A 12,140-nucleotide genomic window follows, 5' to 3' on the forward strand; every position below is an offset into this window, starting at 1 on the left:
CTACCAGCACAATAATATCGTAGTTGCTAGAAAGAACACTTTGTCTGAATTTGTCAAGCTTACTCTTCATGCATCCACAGTTTTGATAGTAAATAGATAAGGCATGTTGAACCATTATCCGTAGTCACAAAAGATGAATAAGAAAAATATAAAAATTATAGATAATACCAGTTTCGCGCTCCGTACTGCAATAATAGAGTATAAATACAAAATTATAATAATATGACATAAGTAAAAAAGACGAGTATTAGATATAGCAAAAACAGCTAAATGCCTGTTAAGGTCGAACAAGATAACAATAATAAATATAGGTAATTTGACTATAATATAATATACAAATAAATGGCAATATAGTCATACTAGTTTAGCTATATCATCATTGGATCTCACTTGAATGACTTTAGCTTCATCAGTTTTTCTAACAAAAATACTACAGTTTTTTATCCATACATACTTATATCCTTTTTCCTTTGCAAGAAGCCTGACTTTTCTGAACAGTATTTTATTTTTCAGAGTTAGGTGCTCATTGACGTAGAATCGATTATTGTCATTAACACCAGGAGCAACTGCAGATCCGCTGAGCAATTGATCAATTTTCAGAGAGCCCCGCACACGTGCAACAGTTATAAAATCATCACGTTTTCTGCGAGTTGTTAATTGCAATATAATATTTTTCGGGCGATTTGTAGGTACACCTGGCGCAACGCGATGAACAGTTTTTATGTCAGAGTCCTTTAGTTCAACGTTTAAGATCCTGCTAAGTGTATAAGAAAGCTGTATTAGATTTTCACCTTTTCTTTCGGGCACATTTTGGATCTCAATGTTGCAGGTTCTGGAGGCTTGATCGACGTCGTCGAATTTGTTGCGTAGGGTTTCCAGCTCCTTACGCAGTGCCGCATTTTCCTCGAGAAAGTTGGACGGCAGGGAAGGAGGGTTTGTGACATTTGCCGATTCCACTTGAGCCAACCTTTCTTCCCATGTGCTCATGCGATTTTATAGGGCACATATATCGTTCCTAAGTGTTCGTGAGACCTCCAAGATAGCAAAATTGAGATCATCACGCCACTGCTGCCTCAAGTCTGCAAGTTTTGTATCCATATATCTAGTTAAGGCCTCAGTGTCTACGTTTAAGCATGCGGCTAAGTTAGGTGTGGGCGAGGTGGTCGTTGAATTTATAGCTTTCTTTTATGCATTACATGCAGAACACCTCCACTTTATTCTGTTCATAGGAAAAATTTTTTTAAAGTCTGTTTCAACAATAAAAATGCAACCATGTTAAGCAAGAGGTACATTTAATGCCCTCTACATCAGATATACTTTTTAAACATTTACGGCAGTCCATTATTATAATTATCCCAATCAGAGTTTAATATAAGAACAATCCAAAGAGTATATTGTAGATTAGGCCAAAATCTTTGTATCCGACCGGTTGGTCTGCTAGGTGTGGCAATAGTGCTGCTGTCAATTTTCAAATGCCAAATATCCTATTTAACAGTGACGTTGACTGACGTGTTTGGATATTTATATTATTGTGGCGACAATAATTTATCAATTATTGTGAGGGTATTTATACAAATGGTTCATAGAATGCTTCGTATATTTTGCTTATTATTTAAATAAAACGGGATGACTTAGAGAAACCTCCAAAGTATGTGGTTTGCAGTACCTTTATAAATGGTTGGATGCACTTTTTGTAGAAATCCGCTTGGTATTTCCTAAATAATTTTAATAAAACTTTACACACACTGATACTGCTGTCACGTACACGTCACGATGTTGTCACGAGCGATTGCCAATTTCGTGGCCATCTGGAGTGCAAAGCCAAATTGGCTTCGAAGAAGCTGGGCGTCATCAGCCGGCTCATATTCTAGCGCTCTACAAAGCGCAGGTCCGGCCACACATGGAGTATTGCTGTCATCTCTGGTCTGGCGCACCCCAGTATCAGCTCGATCCATTTCACCGCGTGCAACGCAGAGCAGTTCCAATTGTCGGGGACCCAGTGCTCTGTGAACAGCTGGATCACTTGGCGTTGCGTAGAGACGTCGCTTCATTGTGTGTCTTCTACCGCATTTATCACGGGGAGTGTTCCGAAGAGCTGTTCAACCTGATTCTTGCCGCCGAATTCCACCTTCGCACGACACGCCACAAATTAGGATAAGGGACCGGCAAAGCATCTATGATTCCTCTGGTGTTGCAAGAGAATGTGGGCAGCGGTGATCACTTAACACCAGGTGGTCCGTACGCTCGTTTGTCCTCCTATTCCATAAAAAAAAAATAAGGAATCACTAGCAAGGCTGATCATTTACAAACAGGTGACTCGCAACCGTGTTCTTCGTCTAATATTATAGTAAATAATCTAGTAACAAAACTATTGGATCAAGACTGTTGCCGATTCGATACTCACTGAGCTGTTTTTCCTTAGTTGTATTTGTTACAATTACAATATATTAACAAAGTGGGATATCTAACAAACGAATCTAAAAAAGAACAACAAACAAAAAAAACACACAGAAAACGTTTTGACCTGAGCAAGTAGGGACGAATCCAACTATATCCAATGACTCTCCCAATATCTTGGGAGAAGAAGTACCAGGGTATATGTCTCAGCCTTGACACCCTGCCACACAGGGTGTGAGAAGACAACAGTACGACGATACTAATGACTATTATAAAAAAATACCACAAAATAATTTATGTACGATTGTTTAGGTTTTAGTCAAAATTCATTCATTATTATTAATAATTCATAATCATTCATTTTTACAAAATTTTACATTCAAGATAAGGTATTTTAATTTAAATTTAGACTGTTGGAAAAACCATGATTCTTGATAGAAGTCTAGCTTCAGCTACGCTTACTACGAGACTTCTATTGTGCTCTTAATTTCCGATCTGATCAGTACATATGCATTGCTGAAAGCGACGAAGATAATAATTGTGAAGATATTCCACACTCGGGTTTTCCCTTCCTGAACATAGCAGCTGTCTCATTAACTGGGTCTTAAATTCAGCGACAATGCGAATTTCTTCGTTCTCTTATCGCTCGGTTCCATTTATATTATTAGACATAATCTCGGCACGTTTCAAAGTTATGATATTAAAGTCTACATGCGGATTGTATTAAGATTTGCTTTGTATATTATTGCGATGTGAACATTTTTTGTTTTTTTTTTTCATACATCTGCTTAGTATAGGATGATTTACAAATTTGTCACAAAATTTCATTTATAAATTGAACTCACTGCTTACATACTGTACCTATACGTACTAATGATAATGTAAATAAATAAAAACATCTGCGTTCACTTGTAGTGCAGGATGTAATACAACAGAATTTCATGTAAAGTTCTAATATTTAACTACTTAACAAATCCGTCGACTAATATCTTGCATTTTTCTTGATGGGACATCTTTCTCACTCGCTCGAGCCCTACTCCGGCTCCATGCTTATATTATGCTTCATGCTACGTTCGGCCTTTCTCACTCTCTCTCTCAATCGGTCAATCGTTCGCTCCCTCTTCTTCGACAAAAACGTCCCACATTTTCGTGCCACTTTATTGCGTTTCATGCGTAAAAAATTACCTTCACGTGCGCAAAGGAGTTTCACTTCAAAAATTAATGATTATAAATGAAAATGATTTGAAAATAAAAACAGTTGTAGAGGATGAACAATAATCTTATAATGTTATTTCATAAACATAATATATTTAGAACAATAAACCTTAGTAACAATACCTGATTAATTAATTCCTTGTTTAGTGCCTATTTATTACGAATAAGGTTTGACGATTTCATTTTCCATTTATACTTCAATTTATACAGTATTCTTGTATTTTGGGAAATTCTCAATGTAATATTTTAATTGTTAGCTGTCCCTGGGAATTTATCCGCATGGAATAGCAAAATGTGGTGATATTTTTATTAGTATTTTTTTTACATTCATAAATAAATGAGAGAACATTTTTATTTCAATCTTTTGCATCACGATTTATTATTGTGAGGTGTCGGTGTTTAGGGCATGCTCTGCCACTGCCGAGGTGTTGCTGTCTAATTTTCGTACACTGCGGATGTGCTCTGTGAGTCTGGTTTTTATGTTGCGTCCCGTTCACCAATATAGCTTATGCCGCACTCGCGTGGGATTTCGGTCCCGATCTCTAGGAGATCGTAGAAGACTACCAATCTGCGTCAGTGGGCGTCCGAATGGTTCGAATCTAGTCGGTACCCACACCGATAAAACGTGAGTAAAGCCGTATTAATAAATAAGTAAAGGCATTTTTAGGTCATAGAGTAAAGGCTTACTATACTATACCTATAATACAGATCTTGGCTGTATAAATGACAGACAAAAGAAGAAAAATTTATTTTTCTAGGTATGGTAGGATCATATAAATATAAGGTAATACATAGTACATAATATTTCCATATTTAAATCATAGGCTAAATATTTTAATGACAACTTTAGTAAGAAATAAATAAATTCAATTACCAAGTCATAGAAGAAGTATTGAATGCGACCAGTTGTTTAACTAAGTCAAAAAACTGCGGCTTACATCAATATGAATGAGACGCCACGAGCGTTTTTTAACACTTCTGTTGCATAAAGTACTATAAAACGACTATAATATGCCTAAAGATAAAATGATATACACAAATAAAATTTAAAAAACAAAATTTTATGAACGATGCGGGTTTCGAACCCACGACCTCTGGCGTTCCGTGCCGGCGCTCTAACCAACTGAGCTAACCGTTCGAGTACCGCCTCGTTATACAATTCTGTTTGCTTTGTTCAACTCTTAGGTTGTGGCTTCATCTATAGGATCTACTTTACAGTTGATTACATTTTATAACGAGGTGGAACGCCGGCGGTCGTGGGTTCGAATCCCGCATCGTTCATAAAATTTGTTTTTCAAAATTTATTTGTGTATTAATCCTGGAAGTGAGGGTTATCACTTTACAAACATAGCATATTGTTTATAATGATATAAATAAATAATAATAACAAAATACTAATATTAATAAAAAGATGTAATGCCAAAAAAATAAAAAAAAACAGATGGTTAGTTTACATACTATTACTTATTTAGTTGCCCCTTACTTTTAATGCCGTTTATTTATTTTATAAGCACTTATCTTTAATGAATCTTATTAAGTACTTTATTTGTCAATATCAACTTAAATATTGCAAAGACTGTCCATGTACATGTAAACAATTTATTTTGTTCCTCCCCTTCGCATCGTTTTCCTCATTACTGAGGGTCGTGACTCCCCCGCTGCATCAGTTTACCTCGTACGATTTCCCTCCGTCTTCTGTTCGTCTTTCCTTATCAGCTTCAGAGAAAATCGTATTTGGTCTGACCATCTTGTGGGACTGCTTCCTCTGAGACGTTTGCCATATACCTTGCCTGTCACCATCAGCTGTTCAAGATTGTGACCCTCTTTGCATTGCTCGTAAGCAATATGTCCGAAGAATTCCAACACCCCACGAAGGCATATATAGTGGAGAGACTAGTTTTGACATTAAGCTCTCTCAGAATAGACACGTTGGTGCGAAAGGCGTTCCATGGAATCTGTAGCATTTTTCTCCAGCTCCACGCATCTATTAGGATCTCTGTCGGCTCCATAGCTGAATATGGAGTTAACTTTATTTAAACTTTATTTTGTTACAAATGATAAATAAAAGGAAGTGAAATAAATGAACTTCATAATTTTATTGTTTAATTTCTCTTTCCATTTAATATTTAAATATAGGTTACTCGTTTTAATTTCGAGTAAAATTTCCACCGAGTTGTAATCAACATTTTAAAACGCGAATGACTTGTTTCGCATTCCGCGAGGTCAATAACGATGAACTTGTTTTTAAATATAATTTGGCAAAATTGCTGAAATTGTACAAAACTACTTAAAATTATAATTAGAAAAAATTTTAAAGAACCTTTTAGAGTGTAGAGAACTTTTAAATTTTTTGTTCAGGCATCATGTAAGTATAAATAAATTTAAATGTTTCATTAAAAAATGGCTCTGTCGTAAATCCTACTACTTATTCCACAGCTGAATATATAAGTAATCCGACAGCCATAGACTAGATTATGATTATTTTATACCAGTATTGCTCAATACAATATTGTATATATTTTTAAAAAGAGCGCAAAAAAAGAATGCTGGGAGAGTTTCTTTCGCCGCTTCTTCTCTCCCCTTTGTCTCCTAAGCGGTAGTAGTATCTATTATATTAGAAATGACATTGAAGGTCCCTTATGCAGGTCCTCTACTGTTAAATTCAATTAAAAATATTATTATTCAAGATAGTATTTAAAATGACTAATTATTGAACGTTAAAAAATGGCACTCATTCGAAAAAGTATGGCTCGGACCTGAGATGAACGGGTGTCAGAAACTCAGCGCGATCTTTATAAAATTCCGTTACAATATAATATCGTACATTAAATTTTATGATTAAACAGCCTGAGGGTGGTCGTTCCATTCCTACTATGTGGTATAATTATGAAGGTCACTTATGATAAAGTAAACATTGCCAAACAAACGTTTCTTACCAATTAAATACAACTCAACTAATGCCCAAAAAAAGACTTATAAATATTTGATTGATGTAAGATTTCATGATTTTCTTTATACATTCTAGAAATAAGATTTTTATCTATTATACCAATATCATCACTTACCGCTAAAGAATCTTTCACCGAGGTTTCTGAAATTAATCTTAATACCGACATATCTTTAAGCTATTCAAGCCACTACAGCGGTGCCAGATAGCTTTTATCGAGCTTGAAAGTGCACATAAATTGTCAGCTACGCCTTAGAAATATATCTATGACACAGCAGCTGCAAGGAGTAATATTAGTTAACTGTTAGGTGCAACGAAATACCGAATGAAACCACAATATTTAATATGTAACATGTTAAATTGTCGACCTACCCTCTAATATCTCATGTTGAAATTAGTGAGTTTAGTTCTCCCGTTTCGTTTCGAGGTGTCCTGAAAATTATTAGGTTTGAGATTGTCATGATATATTATGTTATATAACAGTTAACATAATTTAAATTTAATTTAATTTGCACTATAATTACTTGAACAATTTAGTTAAATATTATTAAGCTTAAAGCGAAAAATTTATTAACTATGTGGTACTCGAACCCGCGACCTCTGGTGTTCCGTGCGAGCGCTCTTCCACTGAGCCAACTGTTTGAGTGACGTATCGTTGATAATTCTTGTATGTTGTTCAACAACTTCAGGTTCAACTCTCAGGTTGTGGCTTCATTAACCGGATCCACTTGACAGTTGATAACCTGCTCAACCCCAATATTTGCATATTCGGAAATAGACTTGAGATGTCGCTCTTTTAAATCTAAACAATTTGTTATTTTTTTTAATGATAACCTTAACATCTGGGATTAATTACATATTTTGTTTTCAAATTTAATTTGTGATATTAATCACCTGAAGTGACGACTTTAAAAAATAAAACATCGTAAGAAGGTATTGCTAATTAACAGCTTATAATAATATGTTTATGTACTAAGATTAGGAATCGCTCTCCGCTGCGCTCCAACTAGATACTGCAGTATAAAGTGCGGCATTAATACTACGCCCAAGTGGCCATACGCGAGCCAGTCTAGGATAAGGTCAACCAATCTAGTTGGAGTGTAGCGGAAACCAATATTTAATTTAAGTATCTAAGCCAGGCGGTGCAATCTGTCTCTTACTGCCAAACAACTGACTGATAGTTCAAATGACGCCTGAGCTCAGGTTACATTAAAAAAGTTTACAAAAAAAGGTAGTTGTTAATTTTTTAAATACTTAAGTTTTTGCGCAATTTTATTAAAAATTTTAAAACATGTACGATGCTACGAAGTATAAGAAAACATTAAAAATCGGTAAAGCCGTTCTCAAGTAATATCGTGACAAATAGGGAATCGCATTTATCACTTGGAGTGTTCCGAAAAGCCTTTTCACCAGATTCTTGCCGCCAAATTCCACCTTCGTACGACACGAAACAAATTAGGATATCATCCTCTCCATCTGGATGTGTGGCGGACCTCCACAGTGCGGTTATCAAGGAACTTTCTTCCACGTACTACAAAGCTGTGGAATGAGCTTACTAGTGCAGTGTTTCCGGGACAATACGACATGTGTACCTTAAAAAAACACGTACTCCTTCCTTATAGGCCTGCAACGCTCCTTTGATTCCTCTGGTGTTGCAATAGAATGTGGGCGGTGATCATTTAACACCAGGTGAATAGCGACCACGTACCGAAAGACGCAAAGTCAAAGTTCCTTATTTGCTATTCGCAAACATTGCCAGAAACATTCACAAGTAAAGTTGTTACAAATAGAAGAGCAGGCACATGTTTCGTCTTGACAGACTTGCAAATATTTTTGTGGTTTCTAACACAATCAATAGTAATTATTAGTGCTACATTTAATTTAATCAAAGTAAAGCCTACAACGCAGTGTTGGTAGGCCCCCCACAAGATGGGCCAACGATCGGAGAGCAGCGCAGGACCGATCGTCGTGGAAATCTTTGGGGGAGGCTTTTGTCCTGCAGTGGATGTCATGAACGTGTGATGTGTGATGATGATGAACCGTACGCTCGTTTTTTCTCCTTTTCCATTAACAAATAGGAGTTCATTTGATAGATATTTAACTTACATTTGACTTATGTTATTTCTTTCTTCCTTAGCTCGACCTGCACCGCCACGGAACTGCTCGCTCCAAGCTGGTGTGAATGGCACCGAGGCCACGGGCATCCTGTTCTTAAGATGCGTGGCTGGTTATGATGGTGGCCTACCCCAGTCATTTGTACTGCAAGCCCTGGATCCCATAACTAATAACAATAAATATAACATCACAATCAATGATACTGGTAAGATTAAATTTTTTTCTGCTCAACAGTTTTGTGATGATTGAAATAAAAAAAATTCGACGGATCGTAATAGAATAGTAGCGGTATTTATGAGTTGAGGAATTAAGTTTGGTAAACTTGTAATAAATTTTATTAAAGCTTCACATGAAAATATTCTGCCTTAATTGATTTACGTTACAATAATAGAAAATATGGCGCTGAGAAAAATTGCGCTCGACGGATTTGCGCGCTAGCTATCTCGTCGCTACGCATATACAGTTACGTTACGTTACTCTAAAAAATTTTGTTAAATCTTATGATAAAGTTTATACAAACTACACAACTCCAGTTATTTCTTGTTTAATGTGCATTTCGAACTTCACATCTCTTTTATGTATGGTTAGTCGTTTGCTCCGTTCGCATGAATGAAAATTCATTATAAGTTTTGAAAAAAAAGTTTATTTAAATTTACTGAATTTAATATTGAATACACTATCACGAATTTGGCTGCATCGTTAAGGTCAAGCTATCTATATTTATAAGCGAGCCATTATTAAGGTATATACACTTAAATCAATATATATCCTTTGAAATAAACATAATATTTTTAAACGTTTTGTAGTATAGAAGAAATGTATATTTTTGATAATACATACTATTGCTAAAGTTGCTTACTGCAGTTGAAAGAGAAAAATAAATAAACTACGATACGCTTTTTTAATGAAAAAAAGACACGACACGAGCAGGATGTTCAGCTGATGGTTATTGATACGCCCTGCCCATTACAATGCAGATTCGCTCAGGATTGTAAAACCTAGCAAATTCTGAGTGTACGCTTGAAACATAAGATATTAAGTCTCATTTGCCCAGTAATTTCACTACGGCGTCCTTTAGACCGAAACACAATAATATTTACATTACAGCTTCACGGCAGAAATAGGCACCGTTGTGGTACCCATAATGTAGCCAGCATCCTGTGCCAAGGAGCCTGCCACTGGTAAAAGTATAAGTGTTATAATCTAGACAATAATATTGTTTGTCTTATACAAGTACAAATAATAGTTTGCGATTCAAGGATGCTTTTGGAATAAATTGAAAAGACTAGTCTTTTTGTACAAACAATGCTCTATAATAGAGACGACGCGACGCCAGTTCACTTCACGTTGAACCCTCTTCAGTAGTTCAACATCCCTGATTCATTAATTTATAATTGAATTTATTATTAAATTTCTGATTCCAATTTTAAATCGAGCTTATTGAAAAATTGTTGTTAGTTCCTTTACAAAAGAACTTAGATTTTACCGTATATCAGTGTAGATATCATGATTATTCTTGTATAAAATAGTATTTTGTATAAAAATAGAGAAAATTGCGCACTCCAGTTTCTTTTTTTGTTTTTGTTTTTCTTAATTGGACGTACGAGTAGTGCCTGAAAAACGTTCCCAGCTACAATCATCACATTTTATGGAATTCCTGTATGAAGTTAAATAAATATTAGTGTATTCCATACATGTGGGTTGGGCTACTAAGTCATGATGTCATTTAAAGAGTGACAGTAGGGCTGCCATTTTCAGTCCGTTAATATGAATCACGTGACCAGTTTAATGTTCTTAACTCAAATTCGACATGATTATCGTTTGGAAAGTTTTTCTGGAATTGCGTCCAATTTCCTATTGATGTGAAAACTTGTTTAGGCACCGCTTTTCTCTCTTTACCTTCACGCAAAAGATTGATCATAATTATGATAAGCATATATAATTTATACGTCTAGATGGAGCCTCTTGCTGATCGACTAACGGTGAAAGCAGGCCAGGCCTTAGTGACAAGCTATGTCTTACACTCACATTTTAGTGTCACTTTGTGTTAGTGTGCGTGCAGTGCTCAAAATAGAGGTTAACTGTGAACCTTTCATTTTTTTGACCTTTGCATAGTTTTTACAGTCTATGTTCAGATTCTAGAAGTATAAATGATTGAAGTATATTATAATTTATAACATACATCGGATAACACGAGAAAAATATTGCTTGATAAATTTGCCAATGAGCGCTCTACTTAAATGCCACGTATTTGATATTTGAGAGGAATTAAAAATTTTATATAATAATATTTGTTTTTGAATTGTTTGAAAGTAATTTTGACAATCCAAACGATTTTTTTTTTAATTCATTTGTGTATAGATGTATATAATGATCATAATATTTCATTTAAATAAACAATAGTTGCATTACCTTCCTAAAAACACAAAAATAAAGTTTACGAAACTGCGATGTTAAGTTTTCAATTCTGCTACGGAGCCCTCCAACTGACATTTTTTAATTTTCAAAACGAGTTTAGATCACAATTTAGTTAGAAAAAATGCATCAGTAATAATTTATTCAAAAACAATAATTTATAATTGATTATTGGCAATTTTGAGATGAAAATATTAATCAATTACAATGTTCACATTCGTATCATTTCATACCAATACCACAAACATTTCAATCACGTTGAATCCCTTTAGAAATGTTTTCGTTTTCCCACCACCGCTCACGTACTAGTTAATGACGTCACGTATCGCGCCTGCATTCGTATGCATCCTACAGTACAGCACCCCAAGGATCTCTCTGTATGTCTTAATTAATGACCTCTCCATAGCTTTTTAGTTTTATTCGATCGACTTAAGATGTTAACGTTCTTTTATGTTCTATATTGACCAACAGTAGACGAGAGTAGAAACTACTTAGAGTCACTTACAAAAAATTGTATTTAAAATCTCCTTGACATTTAAATCTTTATACATTCATGACTCTTATCAGCATTATATATTTAAATAAAATACTTTTCAAAGGATTAAAACGCGCGTAATTGAAACTATATTTTTATAGTAGGTGGCGTATAGTATGGCGTATATAGTTGATTCATGACCTTTATAGAACATGTTTTCAGGGGTTATTTCTACAGTCGTAGATTAAATTAGTCAAGATAGTATTTTTCATAGTTGTCACAATAAAGTTTAGCGGCATTTATCGCCTCGGAGTTGGTATTTGCTGTCGACAGATGTTTTTGGGCAAATATACTCAAAGTGTCCTCTTCTACATTCAAAAAAAGATGTTATGTTTAATTAAATGTCTAACACGCGAGTGTTTACTAAAAAAGTGCTTAAAGGCCGGCAACGCTTCTATGATTTCTCAAGTGGTGCAGAGAATGTGGGTGGCGGTGATCACGTAACACCAGGTGACCGCTTGTTTGTCCTCCTTTTCCATAAAAAAATATATATAAACATAGCTATAAGCATAATAA

The 12,140-nt window shown here is 35.1% G+C and overlaps 1 protein-coding gene across 1 annotated transcript in view; it reads left to right on the top strand.

Moving 5' to 3' along the window:
- LOC126968590 (hemicentin-1-like) overlaps positions 1-12,140 on the top strand; it is a 199,962-nt gene that overhangs the window by 178,222 nt on the left and 9,600 nt on the right. Inside the window, exon 13 of the mRNA XM_050813599.1 lies at positions 8,697-8,879. Coding sequence (XP_050669556.1) covers positions 8,697-8,879 — 183 coding nt within the window. The remainder of the gene's footprint in view (positions 1-8,696; positions 8,880-12,140) is intronic.

The sequence above is a fragment of the Leptidea sinapis genome, chromosome 16, assembly GCF_905404315.1.
Source record: "Leptidea sinapis chromosome 16, ilLepSina1.1, whole genome shotgun sequence".
NCBI lineage: Eukaryota > Metazoa > Arthropoda > Insecta > Lepidoptera > Pieridae > Leptidea > Leptidea sinapis.